The following is a 22,128-nucleotide window of genomic DNA, read 5'->3' as shown; positions in this document are numbered from 1 at the left end:
ATTTTGGTGCAACAATACCACTTTCTGTGGGATTCTATGTAGTGCGCCTGGCATTCTGCGCTGAAATCTAAGCATAACAACACATGTAATTTAATTGGCTTAACAAGCTAATCAGCATTGATAATAGCACCCAACAAGGAATAATGAGCACTAATTATCAATAATTAGAATTTATTTGCACAACTCGATAAGTAAATTCTGTAATGAACTGTGCTTAAATTTTAATATACGTAGTTCAAAAAGGGCATGGTCATGGGTGAGGAAATGGGCATTTCATGTGCATTTGAAAATTTACACGTGTAGTTATAGAATATGGCCCCATGCAAGTAATCTAAACAGTTATTTACATCACATTTTCACTGGTGTAAATGGAGGTGTGAAGTTTTAGGCGCTGGGATATCAACTAAGTGTATTCTATATACCGAGTTTAAATCTAGGTGCCACTTATAGAATACACTTAGCAGGAAATGTTTACTGTGTGGATTTTTTAGGCGCCTTATACAGAATCTGGCCTTTTATGCCTGAATAGTCATAATAATAATAAAAAAAACAAAGTACCAGAGGTTGTGGAAACTTAAGATAGTATGCATTTGTTACCACTTTTACTTTAAAAGGATTAACATTTTCCCATCACGATTTGAAATCCTAATGAAAGTGGAGAATTTAAGTTCTGAAATGCATAAAAAATTGAGAAGACCCCAAAACAATAATGTAATCTATAGGAACTGGTTAAGAACCCCTGGCTTAGACCCAGAGAGGCAGTCACTATTGTGCCAGTCCTAGCAAAGAATGACACCAAGGTTACCACCAGCTCTCAACCAGTAAGGGTTTGTCCAGAGTTACTCAAGCATGCTGCAGGGAAGAACATTTGAAGATAAGATAGTGGAAAAAAAAACAGAAAAATATAATTATGTGTTGCCAGAGGCATATCCCAATACATTTCCGCGTGCTAGAGCTTATATAATACCGTATTTGTAGCTTCAAAATAAAAAAATACTCATTTCTTACCAATTGCTTCCTCAAAAGCAAATAACACAGTTTTCCCTTGATCCATAAGCTGTTTTGCTCGATTTCCCATCCACTTGAATCCAGTCAATGTTTCCTATATTAAAAGTCATCAAATTCAGTTATTTAAATTTAAAATTGCAAAAAGGAAAAAAAAAAGGATAGAAAAACTGAAAAGCACACTAGTGTACCTCAAAATGGAACCCTTCTTCAGTGCAATAGCTCTGAGGATTTTGGAAGAGACGGTGCTTGCTAGCATGTACACATCTTTGATGGCATTGGGATTTTGAGTTTGTTCTTTCCACAGGTGAATATCCACCAGCCTAACATTGCTCCAAGCTCATTGCCAGAGAACACTTTCCATTCACCACTGAAAACCAAGAAGATGCAGTCAATGTTACAAATGAAGGAAAAAACGGTAAAATAGTCAATGCATTACTCTACATTATAGAAGGGGAACTTAAGTTTAAGTGATATACAGTAGTTTATCTAAAGAGCGAATTAAAGAGGGATGGTATTTTTCACATCTCCTGGTAAACTGAAAATCAGAGGTTAAGAGAGTTCTTCCATGATTATACTTGGATACTTATCCTCTTAATCAAAGTAGTTCAAGGCAGCCTACAAAATCCTTACACAAGATTAATAGAGAACAATAATAAATAATTTCAACAGTACCACTATATTCATCATCAATAGTTATAACATTTCAATTGTACATTTTACAAAATTGATTACAACCTCTAGCGTTAAAAATAGCATTGAAATACAATAAAGTTACTCACCTGTAGCAGGTATTCTACGAGGACAACAGGATGAATATTCTTAATTTTGGGTAACACCATCTGACAAATCCCATGGGAGAATCCTCCCCAGAAAACTTTCCAGAAGCTTTTGGAAGCACCTCATTGGACATGCACGCATCCTCCCACATGTCGCTGTCATGCAGGACCAGATCAGTCTAGTATGGATATCAATTCAACTCCGAGGGGAGGTGAGCAGGTGAGTAAGAATATTCATCCTGCTGTCCTCGGAGAATACCTGATACAGGTGAGTAATTTTGTCTTCCCTGAAGGCAAGCAGCATGACAATATTCTTACTCTTGGGGAATCTCTGGCTACCAGGCTCCCTTGACAAAACAAGGGAAAGAAAATAGTGGGGTTTGCAACATGCAAGGCCCAATAACATCTCAATCAACATGGTAAGTAACTTTTTTTTTAAGCAGCCAGGAACAGAAAGAAATGGGCCTAGGCAGATAAGAGTTGGATTCTGGACCCCAAAGATATTCTGAAGGACGTGACCAAACCAATTATCGTTTTGTGGAGTCTTGTTCCAAATAGTAGTGAGATGCAAATATGTGGCCTGAAGTCCACTTTGCAACTCTGGAAATTTTCTCTATGGAGGCTGATCACGTGGGCTACTGACATAGCCATAGCTTTGGCATTATGAACCATGACATGACATGACCCTCTACAGTCAGCCCAGCCAATTTGAAAGAGCACATTTGTCGATGGCAGCCTCCATCCTGTTTGGGTCAAAAGAAACAAAAAGCTGGGTGGACTTTGTATGGACTTTAGTCTACTCCAAATACTATAAAAGGCCAACGCTCTCTTTCAGTCCAGTGTGCAATATTCTTTCACCTTGATAAACATGCAGTTTGGAGAAAAAAATTTGGCAAAATAATTAACTGATTAAGATGGAATTCCAACACTACCTTAACGGTACTTAGGATGGGTGCACAAGACCACGTTATTGTTGTAAAATTTTATGTAAGGTGGATTAACTATAGAGCCTTGGAGCTCAAAGACCCTGCAGGATGAAATTACTGCCACTAAAAATAAGACTTTCCAAGTTAGGTACTTCACATGGCAGGTATCAAGCAGCTCAAAGGGAGCTTTCCTCAGCTGGGTTAGAACAACGTTGAGGTCCCATGGCACCACTGGGGACTTCATGGGAGGCTTCAACAGAAGCAAGCCTCACATAAAGCGAACAACTAAAGGCTAAGCAGAGATGGGTTTACCTTCTATATATTGATGAAAGGCACCAACTGCACTAAGGAGAACCCTTACTGAGTTGGTCTTAACTTCGGACTCTGACAAATGTAGAAGGTATTCAAGCAGCTTTAATATAGGCCAGAAAAAAAGGATCCAAGGATTTGTCCTCAAACCAGATGGCAGACCTCTCATTTGAAACCATAGGACCTCCTCATGGAATCACTCCTGGAAGCTAGAGGACCCTGCAGTCACTCTCAGGTAGGCTGAAGGAGTCCACTACTAACCTCTCAACATCCAAACTGCGAGGGCTACAGACTGAAGGCTGGGATGCAGAAAGGATCCCCTGTCCTGGGTGATGAAAGTCTGAAAACACTCCAGTCTCCATTAATCTTCTGAGGCTACCTTCAGAACAGGGAACCATATCTGTCTTGGCCAATAAGGCATGATCAAGATCATAGTTTCCTGGTCCTGCCTAAGTTTTAGGAGAAGTTGCACAATGAGAGGGGTAGGAGGATGTGTATAGAAGAACCCCCCCCCCCCCCCCCCAACAGAGGCACCCAAGGCTAGTTTGCTGCAGGATCTTATTCTGGAGAAGAACTTTTCTAGTTGAGGTGAGTAGCAAAAAAAATCTATTGAGGAGTGCCCCATTCTCAAAACCTTTTCTGGGCTACACTCATGTCCAAAGGACCATTCGTGCACAATGTGACTCAGCCTGTCTACCAGACAATTGTCTTTCCCCTCCAGGTAAGTGTCTCCGAACCCCATCTCATGTGAGATGGCCCATTTCCACATCCTTACTGTTTTGAGACAGAGAAGGTATGACCTCCATGCCTCCCTGCTTGCTGACAGAGTACAGTGCAATCTGATTGTATGTTAGAATGAGGATAAACTGGTTTTCAATCAACCTTTGAAAGCTTTTAGAGCATTTCAGATTGCTTGTAGCTCCAGGAGGTTTATTTAATGTAATTTCTCCTGAGTAAACCATAGACCTTGGGTGTGGAGCCATCTACATGAGCTCCCCATCCCATGGTGGATGCATCAGTTTAGTTTTCTGAATTTCACATTACTGGAATTCACTCCCTTTGTGTGTCCAATCTGAGAATTGTTATTTAAAATTTAGGAAATTACTGAAAGCAATTCTCTTTCAAAAAATTGTATTCTGCTGCTGGAAGATAGTTCTTAATTTAATTTGTTTTGTAACTCACTAGAGATTATCTAGTTGCTTTAAATTGTAATCTGCACCAAACTATTTGGGGGGGGGGGGGGGGGTAACGGAATATAAGTTTTAGAATTGTAATTATAATAGTACTCCTCGGGAGACATCCGAATCTGCGCCTGCCTTGAACTACTGATAATGCGAAAAAGGCCTGTGAAGGCACTGGTAATTTTCTGCACATTGAGGGAGCTTCCTCTTCCAAGAGACTGGAAATAGATACTGGTTTGGTGCACATGGGCTCCATCATCAATGCACTACTTCAGGAAGTGTGTGGGCCTCCAGAAACAGGCTGAATTGCCTCCAGCCTTTCCATCAAGGACCTTGATTTCATATCCTCTTGCTGAGCCAAGAGGCACTCCATCTGCTTCTTATCATGCCCCTGATTCTGCTACTTGAGGACTGCCATCAATAAAAGCTGGGGCTCTGTCAGTATAGTGATATCTGTCTGAGGCCCTTGGGGTGTATCAGTGACCTGGTCTCCACTCAATGGAGGCTGTCACACCCCATCCAGTTCCAAACAGAACAAGCTACCCTTACATCACAGTTTCTTCAAGGGTACTGGTAACCTTGGTATCTTGATGCTTTGTATGCTTTGCCTCAAGGGAGTTGATTGTTGGCCTCTGTTTGATGCACTGTATCGGTGTCCCTCACAGTTGATATGGGTGAGGTGGAATCCAGAGGGTGACCAATCATGATGGCTGCTATGAATGAACCTCTATGCTGAAAAAGGTGGAGGCCTGCTTGATATCAATATGTCTCCAGTGTTTAGTGCAGCTCTTGAAACCACTGAGACAGATTCTCCTGATACCAATGGACCAGACTTCTTGGCACCAAAAATCTTTTCATGTCACTTCTCTTGACCTTCAATGCCCTTCTTGACATTTGCAAACAGTTTACAAGAAGAGGAATCATGATCAGGCCCCAGGCACTGCAGGCACCGATTGTGGGTGTCTATTATGGATATGGTCTGGCTACACCGGGAGCACATTTTAAAACCACTTGGAGTTTTCTGGGAAATGTTCAGAAAAATGTCTGAATCAAAATCAAATGACTCTATTGTGAAAAAACTGAGCCCGACCAGGTGCTTGAGGTCTAGTGGGCCAGAAAAAATAAGAAAACACCAAAAAACCCTATGGACATGAAGAAGGTAAATGCCCTGCGTGACAGGACTTACACACTAAAACATCCAATGGGAAGAAAAATAAAGTAAAGTAACACTTCTAATCAATTTTCTGACTTATGTTGTGGAGGGCCACAAAAAGATGTTTCAACTGCTCCATGGAAAAATCAAGAGACTGATATGGTTCTGTGCAACAGCAACAGGCAGGAAGATGTGCGCATGCAAGGTGCTTCCAAAAACTTGTGGAATAGTTGCAGGGGAGTGTTCCCGCACTGGCTCTGTTGGATGGCATCACCCAAGAATAAGAATATTCATCCTATTTGTCCTCAGACAACCAGATTTTCACAGCCCATCTAAATGCCTGTTTTTTAATTAACACTCTTTACTGGCTTGTTCTTCTCCACTGTCCTTTATCCCCATCAAGGGTGTTTATTCCACATTTTTTACCCTCCAGTCCTAACCTGCTGTCATACTTTATCATCTTTGCTCACTTCCCAATGTAGTGCCACAAATTAGGTGATAGACTCAGTGGCTAAAGCGCCAAACACAGCACTCCTCAGAAATAATATAAATATCGCCAATAGCTCCTGTTACCAAAGCAGTGGTGGAGCTCATTAATCCTAGTAACTGGAGCCGATTACATGAATCAAACTCTTTTCTCTAACTAGGGTATCAACAGTGGCGTAGGAAGGGGGGGGGGGCGGGTGACCGGTCCGCCCCGGGTGCACGCCGCTGGGGGGTGTCGGCGCCTCACTGGTTCCTTGCTCTCTCTGCCCCGGAACAGGTTACTTCCTGTTCCGGGGCAGAGAGAGCAAGGAACCAGCGAGGCGCCGACACCCCCCCCAGCGGCGTGCACTCGGCGGATTGGCCCTCCCGCCCGCCCCTCACCGCCTTCCAGGTATGGTCTCGCGGGGGGGGGGGGGTTGCGCTACGGAGGGGGAGGGTGCGTCACGCTGCACCCGGGGGGGGGGGGGGGGGTGCGCAGCGGCGACCCGCCCCGGGTGTCAACTGCCCTCGCGACGCCACTGGGTATCAAAGCACAGTGCTAGTGTCATGTTGGAAGAATGTGAGTTGATCCACTGTCTATAGCTAAACTGAACAGAAATCTGAATGGTGAGGTATGCCCAGCTGATGAAGACTAGTAACTACAGTCATGTAAATTCTCAGATCTTTGTGCAAAGGTATTATTTTTAATTTTATTTTTTATGCAATTTAAACAAGTTATTACACAAGTGAAATATACATTTGAAAAGAAACATTAAGTTCTAGAGGAAATAATATAAAATAAAAGAAACACATTAAATTAAAAAATACATATTATATAGAACCTTTTTGAAAGTCCACAAATTAGGAGGAGACAACACTAAAGAAAAAATAGGAAAACCTATCCATTCAAGTAACTAAGCATACAGCAATTTGGTTAAAGACATCCTATCGCATTAAGGAAGAGTGAAAGAAGGGCTTACATAGGTAGGGCCGGTCTTAGCAAGTGCAGGGCCCTGTGCAGACCAATTTGGTGGGGCCCCATCCTAGCCCCGCCCCCACCCTAGCTCCGCCCCATTGATAAGATTATCCCATTTTTAGAAAATTTTTTATTTATGCAATTTCAAATAAAGACAAATGAAGCTAAACTTGTACAAAAAAACTGATTGAAATAATAAGCCCAATGCTATCATGAACCCCCCCTCCCCAGAAATTCAGTTCAAGTTCACTACAATTAGTAGTTCCAATTCTCATAACAAAGGAGAATAAAGGAAAAATACTAAGAAAAGATCCAGTACTTTCAATTCCCCTATTTTTTTAATTTAAAAAGGTTCCTTGGAAATGGATTTATATGTGCTCTTTCCCTCTCCTAAGCTGAACATGCTTAGAGAAATGCCCCTCTTTCTTGAGGCTACAATTTTATTTGCTTTGTAAACTCAAATTCTCCTAAATACACATGATCTGGCCATGATCAGCAAGATAAGTACCTTTAGATGGACAATTTTTAGTCTGCCCACTTGGGATTCTTTAGGTTTTCAATACCTTTGGGCAAATTAACAGTAAAGTCTGACACTACTAGCCCTCTCCACTTGCCCCTGTCCCCACCCCTCACATACACGCACCACTTTAGCTAACCTCTTGATCTTTTCCTGTCACTGCCCTTCATAAAACACTGAATTTTGACTTAATCACTGATGGGAGAATAATAGACTACTGCAATAGTATTTACCTTTAAAATGGCACAAAAGGGGTTTGACACTTCCTTCTTCCTTATAAGAAAAGCTATCCTTATACCTGGCTTGCCTTGAATGGCAGTGGCACAAACTTGCTCCAGCTCAAGCTCCACTTATTTTTAAGTCACACTCACTCACACACCAGCTCACATCCGACCAGGCTCCAGGCAGCTTTCCCACTCAGTGACTCCTGCCCGCCAAACAGGAAACACCTCATCAGAAGGCGGGACATTGAGCAGGAAGTGAAATGCTGGGGTGAGCCGTCGCTGCAACTCTCTGTCAGGAGCTGGGGCCGTCTCGCTGGCGCTGCAACTGTCGAGGTCCGGGAAGGTGGGAGGATGCTGACAGCGGGCTCAGCGGGGGGTGGGCACCGTGCCGCAACGTGGCGGGAGCGGAGCAGCGGCGGCCGAGCGGGATCATGATGCGGTCGTCCGAGCGGGGGTCGGTCGGAGTGAGGCAGACTTGAGGCGCGCAGGGCCCTATGCGGCCGCCTTGGTCGCCTCTGCCTAAGACCGGCCCTGTACATAGGAGTCACAAGTGAAATATTCTGAGTTATTGGCCTATGAAAATGTGTCAATTGGGAAGGTATGAAAAATATACATTTAACATTCTCAAACCAAATAACACATCTACAGAGACATAATAGCAAGAAATGTGCCCCCAAATGTAAAGCCTGAGGGTGAAGCAAGAAGAACTGCTTGCCTTTTCTGTGTGGCCTTGGTCACATTTGGGAAGACCCATACTTGGCAATCCAAAAACATTTTCTTTCTGTACTTATAATAAAGCTTCAAAAGTTTGTCTTGAATAGACTCCGATTCAAACATTGCTATCAGTGTAGAGGTGGGCATAGTAGTCCTATCAGCACACTTGTCCAGATCAGGCCAAGTGATCCATCTTTGATTGTAAGATATACTAGCTTATCTGGAAAAATTAATAAACTGCAGGTTTTTATTTTTAGATAAATTTTCCAAAGCTTCAATTTTTCTTGAGATGCTAAACTATCTTGTATCAAAGCTATATCCAAGGATTCAGACTTCTGCATTTTCTGTTCTATAGAGTTAAGTCTCTTATCCTGATCCACCACATTTAATTTTCAACAATTGTTATTGACGATAATTCACGCAAACGGAACAAACATTGTTAAGTAAACAACAAGAGAAGAAACCTGAAACACGATGGCCAACAGACCCAGTACTAAGAGCAGGAGACATGTCGTCATCAATCCTTTTGTACAAAAGATTCAATCCCTCTACCCCAACCTACCCCTACCTATTATAACAATACAAGCGCAAAGGTAATTCAACCTCCAAAGAGTATGCAATCCCACACAAACCCCTTCTGCTCATACATAGCCCAAAGATACCCAACCCCCCATCAAGAAGAATGTAGGATACCAGTAAAAGAAGAACCACCCATTACCCTACCAAAAAAAAGCAGCAAGGCAGAGAGAAAAAAAATAAAATAAAATAAACAATAGTACCTGAAAGGGCACACAATTGATTTAAAATGTGACTTTGGGCAAGAGGAGCCAAAGAATGTACATATAGCCTCCACACTGAGTAAAATTGATGCTGGAATCTAAAAGTTAACTGCAAAGCTCTGAGATCCTTGAACCACCACATTTAAAGTTTGTTCTGAGAAATCTGCTGCATTCACTTTGCCGCTCCCCAGTACCTCTCCACTCTTGTCTCTCCCTACGCCCCCCCTCGGATACTCTGCTCTGTAAATAAATCTCTCTTGTCTGTCCCCTTCTCCTCTACTGCTAATTCCAGACTCCGTTCCTTTTATCTCGCTGCACCTCATGCCTGAAATAGACTTCCCAAGCCTGTACGTCTAGCCCCATCTTTGGCCGTTTTCACGTCCAGGCTAAAAGCCCACCTCTTTGACACTGCTTTTGACTCCTAACTTCTAATCACTTGCCCTGTACTCCACCTCTTTAATCCCCTACCTCTTAGTTGTTCTGTCTGTTTACCTGTCTTATTTAGATTGTAAGCTCTTTGAGCAGGGACTGTCTTTTTGTGTATGGTGTACAGCGCTGCGTATGCCTTGTAGCGCTATAGAAGTGATAAGTACTACTACTACTACTTAACATTTCTAGAGCGCTACTAGGGTTACGCAGCGCTGTACAATTTAACAAAGAAGGACGGTCCCTGCTCAGATGAGCTTACAATCTAAAGGACAAAATGTCAAGTTGGTGTAGTCTAGATTTCTGAGTATAGGTGTGGTGGTTAGGTGCCGAAGGCGACATTGAAGAGGTGGGCTTTGAGCAGTGATTTGAAGATGGACAGGGAGGGGCTTGGCGTATGGGCTCAGGGTATTTGTTCCACGCACGAGGTGAGGCGAGGCAGAAAGGGCGGAGCCTGGAGTTGGCGGTGGTGGAAAAGGGTACTGAGAGGAGGGATTTGTCTTGAGAGTGGAGGTTACGGGTAGGAACGTAAGGGGAGATGAGGGTAGAGAGGTAAGGAGGAGCTGCATATCGAGTGCATTTGTAGGTTAGTAGGAGAAGCTTGAACTGTATGTGGTACCTGATCGGAAGCCAGTGAAGTGACTTGAGGAGAGGGATGATATGAGTATATCGGTCCAGGCGGAAGATAAGACGTGCAGCCGAGTTCTGAATGGACTGAAGGGGGGATAGATGGCTAAGTGGGAGGCCAGTGAGGAGTAGGTTGCAGTAGTAGTAGTTTGCGGACCTTATTTTTCGAGTTTAATTTATCAGCGAGTATTTTACCAAGATTATGAATCGCTATCATAGTGCTTCTAACGTCACAATCTGGGGCTTCTCAGAGATTATTTGAGAGCCTTGTTCTGCTCCCAGTCGAAAAATCAGCAGAACTCATATTAACAGGCTTTTGCTGTAATTCCTCCTCACCATATTCAGATAGTTGAATCCTGTCTGTCAGCCGTTCTTCATTTCATGCTCACCTTCCAGGGCCACTGCACTTAGTCAGAGCAGCATTCTTTGTTGCTTGAGTGATAAGGATGTTTCCAGTACCAAGTGGAAGGACGCTCTACTAGCAGTTTATTCCCAAGTAGCAAAATCTCTGAGGCTGTTTCAGGGGCCTGGCTGCGGTGGATAAAGAAATCAATTGGGCTTGTCACCAAAGAATATGGAGGCTTCCCTGTTGCCAGTTTGGAAATATGCTTCCTCTTCTCGGGCAGAGAAGGTAAAACACAGGTAAAGAACACCATAGCTCACATTACTCTTGCTGCTGCTGCCATCTTACTCCTCCCCTTTCCCTCTGCAAAGGTATTTTGTGTTGCCAACAAGACGTTTGTTTTAAATTAACTATAATCCTGCATTTTAAACTTTTACCAATGAATGGAATGTTTGCTTATACTAGTTTTTATATTCTGGATCATTAATGCTCAATAGATCATCCAGTCAGCAACTTGAAAGCATTTTCTGATAATATCTTAATAATACAGTGGAAGAATTAAATCTATAGATCTGTTAGTCCAACAAGATTTTCTATTGGCGTGGAGTAGCCTAATGGTTAGTGCAGCGGCCTGAGAACTTGGGGAACTCGGTTTGATTCCCACTGCAGCTCCTTGTGACTCTGGGCAAGTCACTTAGCCAACCATTGCCCCAGGTACAGAATAAGTACTTGTATATAATATGTAAAATGCGTTGATTGTAACCACAGAAAGGTAGTATATCAAATCCATTTCCCTTTCCTTAATCCTATCATACTGCAATTCCCACTTCTTAGCACTAGAGGACTCCATTTACTGGGAATTATGACAAGATGTCTAAGATCAGTCAACTATTATACCTCATTTACTTTTAGAGCTTAAAGTCTTCAATACTTAGGTATTCTGGAACGTCATGGAAAACTGTGGTAGTATTTCTGAAAATCAATACCACCTAAATCTCTGGGGTTCCAGGGAAATAAGCTCTACCAAAAAATGGCCCAGTGCATTTCTCTCTGAAAAACAGTTCCAGCTTCTGCAGCATAGAAGCTTTTGATATTATATGTATGTTTCTTTTTCAACATTTTAAAACAGTGCCATGAGTTATACTGCTGCAAAGCCGCACTATTAAGAAAAGCACTAACACCCCTGTCCTTTTCTGAAGCCAGTACTTATCTTGGTATCCAGGCACTATGAAACACTAACATATATAGGCAGCCAGGGAATCTTATCTGCAGTAATTCTGGGTTATAGAGGGCAGGGTTCCAAGACTAGTAGTATCAGATAAAGTATTAGAATCTAACACTGAAGTAATATGATGTCTTGCTAAACTATACACATCATAAAATACATTTTCTGGTTGCATAAATAGTTTTTGCAATGAGTGTTTCAGAACCAGTGTAAAACAGGCAAGAGCGTGAACTATGAATGAAAAGAGATTGTGCTGTATTATACTGAAGCCTTCATATCCTTCCAGCTGTTTGCATTTTGCTCTAGATGTACAATTAACCTAATAACAGGTTATACAGGTACCTTCCATTTTGTTCACGTGAGCTGACTGCCTAGAAAGCTCTGCCACCTGAGGACTACAAATGTTTGATCAGCAGTCTCAATTACCTTTCCTGTTTCTCTGCAACAGCAAGTCGATCTGCGTCAGGGTCATTTGCTAAAATGATTGTAGCACCTTCCTTCTCAGCCAAAGCAAATGATAATGTCTGCAAAAGGGAAGAAAATAATTATACCTGAAATTTAAACCATCAAAAAGGTCTATACAGGGTTTGGGAAATACCATAGTGGAGCACAGATGCATCAACTGCAAACTGTGGTTCAATTCCTCTAATCGCCATTTGCCAGTCATTTTCATCCGGTCAAAATCATTTTATCACTTATTCGTTTTACAATACCATCTCTCTTGAAAGGCAAACCAGAACGGTTTACAATGGCTAAGTATTATTTATTTATTTATAGCATTTATATCCCACATTTTCCCACTCATGGGCAGGCTCAATGTGGCTTTCATCAGTCTGCAAAAACATACATCAATTCAGCAAACAATCAAATACATTGAAGTTAAAGAGATTAGTGAGTAACAGCAAAGGAGAGGAAAAGGAGAAAGAGTAATAGAGTTCAATATGTCTTTACGACTGCAGCAGTTCAGAAGTTAGAGACGCTAGGCGGGTCTTTAGCGTAAGCTTTTCCAAATAATAGGGTCTTTAGAGATTTTCTGAAGGCCAGATGATCTTGAATAGATTTTACAGATTTTGGTAAACCATTCCACAAGTGAGCGCTAACATAGGGAAAGGTGGATGCGTAGGTGGTTTTATATAAAACAGAATGCCTAAAGGAAATTTATAAAATGACAGGAAAATAAATACAAGCAGTACATTCAAATTAAAGAGAACATACAATTCTAAAATAAAAATAAAAAATGACATCAGTAATGTCTATAAAACATAAATCAACATTCCTACATACATCGGACTTTTCTACGTTGCAGGATGTCCGTCAGGTCTCACATTTTGCTGAATGTTGCATCATAGGAAGCCATATAATGTGTACAGTGCTGCGTACATCTAGTAGCGCTATAGAAATGATTAGTAGTAGTGGAATATCCAGTGTGTGTGTAAACCATACTTTGTGCATGGGCATGTGTATGTTGTCTCTGTGTGTAGGTCTGATCAGGAGAGTAGAGAAGAGGACAGAGGCAGTTTGAAAGAGCAGCAAAAGCTTCTATGCTGCAGAAGCTGGAACTGCTTTTCAGAGAGAAATACACTGGGCCATTTTTTTGGAAGAGCTTATTTTCCTGGAACCCCAGGTCCAATCTGGTCCATTTTCAAACTGTATCTTCTCACTGGTTTTTGTCCATGACAAATTTGGTCCTGTTCCATTACATTTTTAGAGGATTATTTTGATCTCAGAGAAAGATACATTCTCAACCCTGTATGTATAATTTTTTTCCAACAGCCTTTGGGTTGGAAAGATAAAAGCTTTTGCTTCTAACGTACTACTACTACTTATCATTTCTATAGCGCTACTAGACATACGCAGCTCTGTACACTTGAACATGAAGAGACAGTCCCTGCTCGATAGAGCTTAGCTTACAATCTAATTAGGACAAACAAGAGATAAGGGAATATTAAAGTGAGGATGATACCATCATTAAATCCATCTGTTACATTTTATTTTATTTCAATGTATTAACAATTGAAATACATGGATCATGTGGAAATTATATTTACATAACCATGGAAAAATTAAGCATTTATAAATATTGCTTAAAATAAAACCTTAAAAAATTTGCTTATGTTGTACATCCCAGTTTTTATTTATTTTTATCTAGCAAATGCAAACCTGCAAAGTCATGCTTTGGCCTCCTCATTAGCTAAGTTCAAAGTTATTAATTTTCTTAGCTTTCAGAGAGCAACCATTTTTACAATATATGATAGTTTCTCATTTTACTCTTCCCAATCCAAGAGATGTTGGAAAGAAATTATATATAAAGGGTTAAGAATGTCTGCCTGGGGGCAAATTGCCTGAAAAATTAATGGAATGTAACCACATTTAGTGTGTGGAAAAAAACCATTAAAAAGAAACAACGAGTTTGAAAATGGGCCAGACCTGAGAACGACCTCCCCACTTAAAAAAGTGGACCGATGAATATCTATTGTAAAAAACAAAATCCAGGTTCTGCAGCATAGAAACTCTGATAACAGTAAACAGTTAGGGAAGTGTACACTTAAATTTACACTCCCATATATAATGGGGTTGGAAATCTCATGAGGATGCACTGTACTCATACAACATGCTTTCCCCATCTTGTTTCTGCTCTGTTCTACTACTATACCCTTATTCCCTGATAGATTGGCTTTTAGTGAATCACATGTGTATTTAATTTCTGCTGTGAATTCTACTGACTGAACCAAGCAGCTTTCTTAATGGTTGCTATGTGTACTGCCAATTAATAGCTGTAGTCATGGGACAGTGATATCCTGTGATTAAAATGTAAAAATCATTCTTTCAAGCCAGTTGACAGAGACAACTAATGCTTTGATGTATTATTCACACTTAGTTTCACTGTATTACTCTTTCTAACTCAACGGAATGTTTTGGTACTCTACCTCCTCATCTCTCTCCTCCAAAATCTAAAGACACACAAAAGGGTTGAAAACAAAAATCCATGAGCATCGAGAAGTGCATAATGGGTTGGCTCAAAGGCCCCAAGTGTGAAAACTGGCTGTACAATAGCTTTTGCCTATCCTGAACCTGTTTAGCAGGGACTATTTTAAGTCATGTTATTTTTTTATTTCTTCACTGAATAGCTGACAAAGATAATCCATGTGGTTTACACCTTTACACAGTAAGCATTGTTACTTAAAAGCCAGCAAGTTTGCGGGTAGGGTTTAATACAAGAACTTGTTTATGGATTTCCTGCAATTCTTGTTCCTTAATCTAAAGTGAATCTGTGGACAAATCTTGGTCAGGGAGATTCTTCCCTAAGGGGTTCTAAAGGTAAGGTGGCTTTTTAGGAGGTTAAACAAATCATTATAGAGTGAAGGGTAAGGTGTAGCATGAATGGTTTCAGCTTACAGGTCATCTGTCATCAGATGGGTGGGGCAATGATATTTGCAAGGACAGGAAGATGAGGGATGAGAACATTATTATTATCCGCATGGCTATTTTCAATTGAGTGATGTTTCAAGCTGACAATGCAACAGTAAGCTGAAGAACGGTCTGCACCTTGATACAGCCTGTTTGGCAAAACTTTGGTCACAGTCAGTTCAAGCGGAACACAAGAGTTGCATGAAAGTTTGAGTTAAGTGTAAATGTTTTAATAATGTCACATTGTGTATAGGATGTCCATGAAAGCTGATTTCACTGAAGTTTTAACAAATTTATAATTGAGGGCATAGGAGCCAACTTTTCAAAATTATTGGGGGTGCTAAGCCCAATGAAAATAACCCCTCCCTGGACACATACAAGGAATTTTCTCAATATTGGGGGTGCTCAAGCACCCACAGCACCCACAGAGTCGGCTCCAATGATTGAGGGGTCTTTTTTTTTAATGCCTGTGAAGTGATTCTACCCTGGAAAGTCCTACCATATTTTCTTCTGACACACAGAAGTGGAAGAAGGGTTCCGAGACTTTTTCCCCTATGAGTTTTTTTTGTATTTCAGTGACAGTATTGGTATTTGAAGTTTTGCAAGCTATATTTTTAGAGAGAGAAAGAGTATTGAGTAAGATTATGTTCAACTGAGTGTCAACAACATGTATATGCAATGACCTTTGCCAAAATAAGTGCACTGTACTCTACTGCTGAGTATGACAGACAGAGTAAAAGGTCCAAAATTTTGTAGTTAGCACTGTAGATGCAATTGGTAATTAGTATAATTAGAGGTTGTCTAGGGTATGACTTGCATCTGTCTCAAGTCAAAGTTATGGCTGATGGCAATAAAAAGGAATGCCAAGTTTTGAAAATATAATGGGGTCAATATTCAAAGCGATTTAACAGGCCATAAATGGCTCCTGGCCGGAGCTAACTGCTAATTTTCAGTGGCACTTAACTGATTAGTACCGCTGGAAATAACCGGTTAGCGCCAAACTGACAACTGGCTGTTTTAGAGGCGTTCTGGGGGCGGAGTTAGCACTTTACCAGCCAGGTTAACTGCATAAAGAGGACCACATAGAATTCAGTCCTATCTTTATGAGGTAACCCATAGCCGGTTAAGTGCTGAATATTGCACGTAACCAGCTATGCGTTAGCTAGCTCCAGAAACCCAGAAATTCAATGCTAGTGCCCAGACATAGCACAGAGCTGAATTTCTGGCCACAACGCTGGCAGAAGTCAGCAAAACGCTGATCGCCACTGACTGAATATTGGGCCCAATATAATTAATTTATCAGCAAGTTAAATTTTCTGAGCAAAACCTTATCAGGCAAATTCTCACACCAGCCAATTTTTAACAAAATAATTGTCATTAGCAGCAAACATCTAATAATTCTTTTCCTAGTAAAAAATATTTCCTCACAGCAAATCTGAACTGAAACAGTTACCAAGCACAACTGCAGCTGACTCACACTGGGTTACTACACTACACAACTTCTCTGAGGGGAGATATGATTGAGGTCTACAAAATCCTAAGTGGTGTAGAATGAGTAGAAGTAAATCAATTTTTTTACTCGTTCCAAAAGTACAAAGAATAGGGGACACTCAATGAAGTTACATGGAAATACTTTTAAAACAAATAGGAGGAAATGTTTTTTCACTCAACATATGGTTAAGCTCTAGAACTCTTTGCCGGAGGAGGTGGTAACAGCGGTTAGTGTATCTGGGTTTAAAAAAGGTTTGGACAAATTCCTGGAGGAAAAGTCCATAGTCTACTACTGAGACAGACATGGGAAGCAACTGCTTGCCATGGGATTTGTAGTATGGAGTGTTGCCATGATTTGGTTTTCTGCCAGGTACTTGTGACCTGGCTTGGTCACTGTTTGGAAAACTACTACTACTATTTAGCATTTCTATAGCGCTACAAGGCGTACGCAGCGCTGCACAAACATAGAAGAAAGACAGTCCCTGCTCAAAGAGCTTACAATCTAATAGACAAAAAATAAAGTAAGCAAATCAAATCAATTAATGTGTACAGGAAGGAAGAGAGGAGGGTAGGTGGAGGCGAGTGGTTACAAGTGGTTACGAGTCAAAAGCAATGTTAAAGAGGTGGGCTTTCAGTCTAGATTTAAAGGTGGCCAAGGATGGGGCAAGACGTAGGGGCTCAGGAAGTTTATTCCAGGCGTAGGGTGCAGCGAGACAGAAGGCACGAAGTCTGGAGTTGGCAGTAGTAGAGAAGGGAACAGATAAGAAGGATTTATCCATGGAGCGGAGTGCACGGGAAGGGGTGTAGGGAAGGACGAGTGTGGAGAGATACTGGGGAGCAGCAGAGTGAGTACATTTATAGGTTAGTAGAAGAAGTTTGAACAGGATACGAAAACGGATAGGGAGCCAGTGAAGCGACTTGAGGAGAGGGGTAGTATGAGTAAAGCGACCCTGGCGGAAGACGAGACGGGCAGCAGAGTTTTGAACTGATTGGAGAGGGGAGCGGTGACTAAGTGGGAGGCCAGCAAGAAGCAGATTGCAGTAGTCTAAACGAGAGGTGACAAGGGTGTGGATGAGGGTTTTGGTAGAGTGCTCGGAAAGAAAGGGGCGGATTTTACGGATGTTGTAAAGAAAGAAACGACAGTTCTTGGCGATCTGCTGGATATGATCAGAGAAGGAGAGAGAAGAGTCAAAGATGACCCCAAGGTTTCGAGCTGAGGAGACAGGGAGAATGAGAGAGCCATCAACAGAAATAGAAAACGGGGGGAGTGGGGAGGTGGGTTTGGGGGGAAAAATGAGAAGCTCGGTTTTGGTCATGTTTAATTTCAGGTGGCGTTGAGACATCCAGACAGCAATGACAGACAAGCACGCTGAAACTTTGGTTTGGATGCAAGGTGAGATATCAGGGGTAGAAAGGTAGATTTGGGAGTCATGAGCATAGAGATGGTAGGAAAAGCCATGGGATGAGATTAATGAACCAAGTGTAGATAGAAAAGAGGAGGGGACCAAGAACAGAACCCTGAGGTACGCCGACAGGCAGAGGGATAGAAGTAGAAGAGGATCCACCAGAGTGAACACTGAAGGTGCGGAGGGAGAGGTAGGAAGAGAACCAGGAAAGGACAGAGCCCTGGAATCCAAGTGAGGACAGGGTATCGAGGAGTATGCTGTGATCGACAGTGTCAAAAGCAGCGGAAAGATCAAGAAGAATGAGGATGGAATAGAGACCTCTGGATTTAGCCAGTAATAGGTCATTGGAGACTTTAGTAAGCGCAGTTTCGGTTGAGTGTAGTGGGTCAAGAAGAGCATGTGAGGGGAGAAAATCAAGGCAGCGGTGGTGAACAGCACGCTCAAGTAATTTGGAGAGAAAAGGAAGGAGGGAGATGGGTCGGTAATTATAGGGACAAGTAGGGTCGAGTGAAGGCTTCTTAAGGAGAGGTGTGACCACAGCATGCTTAAAGGTAGCAGGGACAGTTGCAGTGGAAAGTGAGAGGTTGAGAATGTGACAGATAAAAGAAGTAAGAGCAGGAGAGATGGCATTAAGAAGGTGGGTGGGAATGGGATCAGAGGAACAGGTGGTACATTTTGAGGAAGAAAGGAGAAGTGTAGTTTCCTCAATAGTAACTTCAGGAAAGGAGGAAAGGGAATGAGGGGAAGGAGAGAGAGAGGAATGGACTAGTGGAGGGAGAGGTGGGGAGGTACAGAATGCAAGGTTTATCTTTTGAACCTTGTCGTGAAAGAATTCAGCAAGGGTCTGAGGAGATAATGAAGGGGGAGTGGGGGAGGGGCACCTTGAGGAGAGAGTTCAATGTGGTGAAGAGAAGTCGAGGGTTAGAGCCAAGAGAGTTGGTCAGTTGGATATAATAATCCTGTTTGGCGCATAAAAGAGCAGATTGGAAGGAGGTCAGCATGAACTTAAAGTGTAAGAAATCAGCAAGGGCCCGAGATTTCCGCCAGAGGCATTCGGCGGAGCGGGTACAGGAACGTAGGTAGCGGATATTAGAAGTCAGCCAAGGCTGGGGTTTTGTACACCTTATAGGGCGGGTCATCAAAGGTGCAAGAGTGTCTAAGGCAGAGGATAGAGTATTGTTGTAAGAAGAAAAGCCTCGTTGACAGACGTGGATGGTGCCACAGTAGAGAGGAGGTTTGAAACATGGGAGGATAGAGATGAAGGGTTAATATCGTGAAGATTCCTAGATAAATTAGATAAGATAGGACGGGACTGGGAGGGAGGAGATTTAAGTGTGAAAGTTATAAGATGGTGATCAGAGAGGGGAAGATCAGAGGCAAGGAAACTAGAGGGTGAACAGTTGGAGGAGAAGATGAGATCAAGACAGTGACCATTTTGATGAGTGGGGGAGGTGGAGCATAGTTGGAGATTAAAGGAGGATGTTAAAGCGAGTAACTTGTTACAGAAAAAGTGGGAGAGCGACCAAGGATGCCAGAAACTGGAGGATGTTGAATAATAAACAATTTTATTGATAAATTTGAAGACTCAAAGCGAGTAACTTGGAAATATAAGAGTTGGAAGGATCATTAGCAGGAATATTAAAGTCACCAAGGATGAGAGAGGGGGAGGAAGGATCATGGAAGAAGGCAAGCCAGGCATCAAAGTTACTGAGAAAGGATGAAAGGGACTTATCAGGGGGACGATAAATGACCGCTATTCGAAGAGGCAGAGGAGAGAAAAGGCGGATAGAGTGGACTTCAAAGGAGGAAAAACAGTGAGATTGAGGTGGAAGAAGGGGTTGAAATCTGGAGGAGGGAGAGAGAAGTAGTCCAACACCGCCCCCGCGACCAGCAGGGCGAGGAGTATGTGAAAAAAGATAACCGCCATGGCAGAGGGCTGCTACTGAAGCAGAGTCATCAGGGCAGAGCCAGGTTTCTGTTATGGTGAGCAGATGGAGGTGACGCGAGATAAAGAGGTCCTGGATATAGGGGAGTTTGTTACAGGTAGAGCGGGCATTCCATAGGGCACAAGAGAAGGGCAGAGAAGAGGAGGGGAGTAGAGGAATAGAGATGAGGTTAGAGAGGTCACGGTGAGATCTGTAGAGTTGGGATAATAGTTGGTGAGGAGGGCCAGGATTGGGATTGATTTCACCGGCTGAGAGTAAGAGGAGGAGTAAAAGAGAGCAGAGGAGAGTAGGAGAGGTGTGGCCACGAAGGCGTCGAAGGCGAGAGGTATTTAGGTGGAATGGGGAAGGCAAAATGGAGGGAAGAAAGAGACGGAGATTAAAGCCAAGAGGGAGGAAGAGGGTAGGAGAGAAGGTGAGGTGATGAAGTCAATGGATGGGCAGTGAGTTCCTGTAGCGGAGAGAGTGGTAGGGGGTGAGGGAAAAGATTAGGAAGGGACAGAGCTAGGAAAACAGGATACTGGGCTAGATGGACCATTGGTCTGACCCAGTATGGCTACTCATATGTTCTTATGGGTATCTGCAGAATATAAGAATATTTTTTGCATTTCTATCAAATAATTTTGTACATAGCTTTAGATGAAATATTCTTTTCCCTGAGAAAATTCAAAAACCTCAAAGTCACACTTCTAAAAACATTATCTACATTTTCCAATTATGATCAAATTGCAGTCACATTGGTTACTAAAGCAGTTTGAACTGACTGTATTGGAAACATGGTCTGTTCTCTGTTTCCCAATTTTCCAAATGTAGATTTAAATTCAGTAAACTCTTTAAACTTAGTTTCCAGAGATTTTACCTGTAGTCTCAAACTATTAACAACGAAGTAACATTTACCCAAATCCATTATCACAATCCAAATTGTATCCAGTGATATAACTAAAAGTCTTTCAATAAATATATCTGGTAGCTCGGAAGTATACAATTCAGGCTTGGTTATTCCTACCCTGACCCCTCTATTAGCTCCAAGGGCAATCTGATCTGAGTTAACCTCACTGAGGGAGCACTCAGCCAAACTCATGCTGCAAGGCTGTTTCAAAGTGTCTCTCTTCGGGATACAACAAACCTCGATTAACTCCTCCACAACCTGTAAGCTCTCCACCCACAGGCTCCAATCTGAGAGACCTAGGGAGAACACCACTCGCAGCTGCAAGGGAGAGGGTCCTTGAGTCTGGCCTCAAAGAAACATCAGGCCAATCAGACTGCTCCAGTCAGACCTGATCTTAGCAGGCTCTGCTCTGGACCAAGCTGATGCTGCTCTTAGTTGTGGTGAATGAAGGTATTTATTTATGACATTTATATCCCACATTAGCCTGAGAAGGACTCAGGTTCAATGTGGCTTACATGACAACTTAGAAAAAGATAGTAAACATAATTAACAGCAAGTAAATTACATCATAAAATACAACTTGAAGAAGTGGAATGACAATAAACTTGATAAGTTTATTTATGAGTCCAACCTGGGGTTCGGCAAAAGCCTGGGAAAGCTGAGATTAGCTTTCTACCCTCCCTTTCGTTTCCCCATATTGAAAGGGGGGAAAAATGCACAAAATTGGCCAATATGAATGAAGGCTCTTTGTCTTAACCCACATCTGCTATGTTTTAATTAGTCTCAGTGCATTACTGACTTATGTATTGTTACCACATATTTATGTAACCATGGAAAGTTAAAAATCAAATAAACTTTAACTAAAATAAGACACTGTTGTCCATGTGTGTATTTTTGTAACCAGATGAATGGTGCTGGCATAAATTATTCACCAGGTTTTAGATTGGCAATAAATTTTGCTATATGCTACTGAATGATCTAGAGCTAATAATTTGTGCATAGAGCTGGTTACCAACATTGTTTCAATTGACCTTGAAGGGATCAGCTTGTTGCATTAAAGCACTTTTCTTCTTAATCTTTCTACAGAACTTGATTCCCGTGGGGACAGAAGCAGTTCCTGTGGAACTGTATGCTGCACTTGTGCCAGCCTCTCACCTACTGAGTACCAAGTTCTTTGAGATCTGTCTCCTCCTCCTCGCTTTAACAGCACAGATGTGGAAAGTCTCCATTAAGGAGGTGGTAGAGATACAAATGGTGATGAAATTCAAAAAGGCATGGGATGAACAAAGAGGATCCCTAATTAGAAAATGGAAGTTATAAAAAACCTAAACTTAAATGGCTG

At 42.0% G+C, this 22,128-nt stretch overlaps 1 protein-coding gene across 1 annotated transcript in view; it reads right to left on the bottom strand.

The window, feature by feature from the left end:
- Positions 1-22,128, bottom strand: part of LOC115461465 (phosphoglucomutase-2-like) — a 124,590-nt gene that overhangs the window by 34,141 nt on the left and 68,321 nt on the right. Inside the window, 5 exon segments of the mRNA XM_030191285.1 lie at positions 1,009-1,102; positions 1,197-1,216; positions 1,219-1,311; positions 1,314-1,375; positions 12,076-12,173. Of these exon segments, the coding sequence (XP_030047145.1) occupies positions 1,009-1,102; positions 1,197-1,216; positions 1,219-1,311; positions 1,314-1,375; positions 12,076-12,173 (367 nt within the window).

The sequence above is a fragment of the Microcaecilia unicolor genome, chromosome 2, assembly GCF_901765095.1.
Source record: "Microcaecilia unicolor chromosome 2, aMicUni1.1, whole genome shotgun sequence".
NCBI lineage: Eukaryota > Metazoa > Chordata > Amphibia > Gymnophiona > Siphonopidae > Microcaecilia > Microcaecilia unicolor.
Note: the sequence above shows the minus strand (reverse complement) of the source record. Positions and strands in the feature narration are given on the sequence as shown.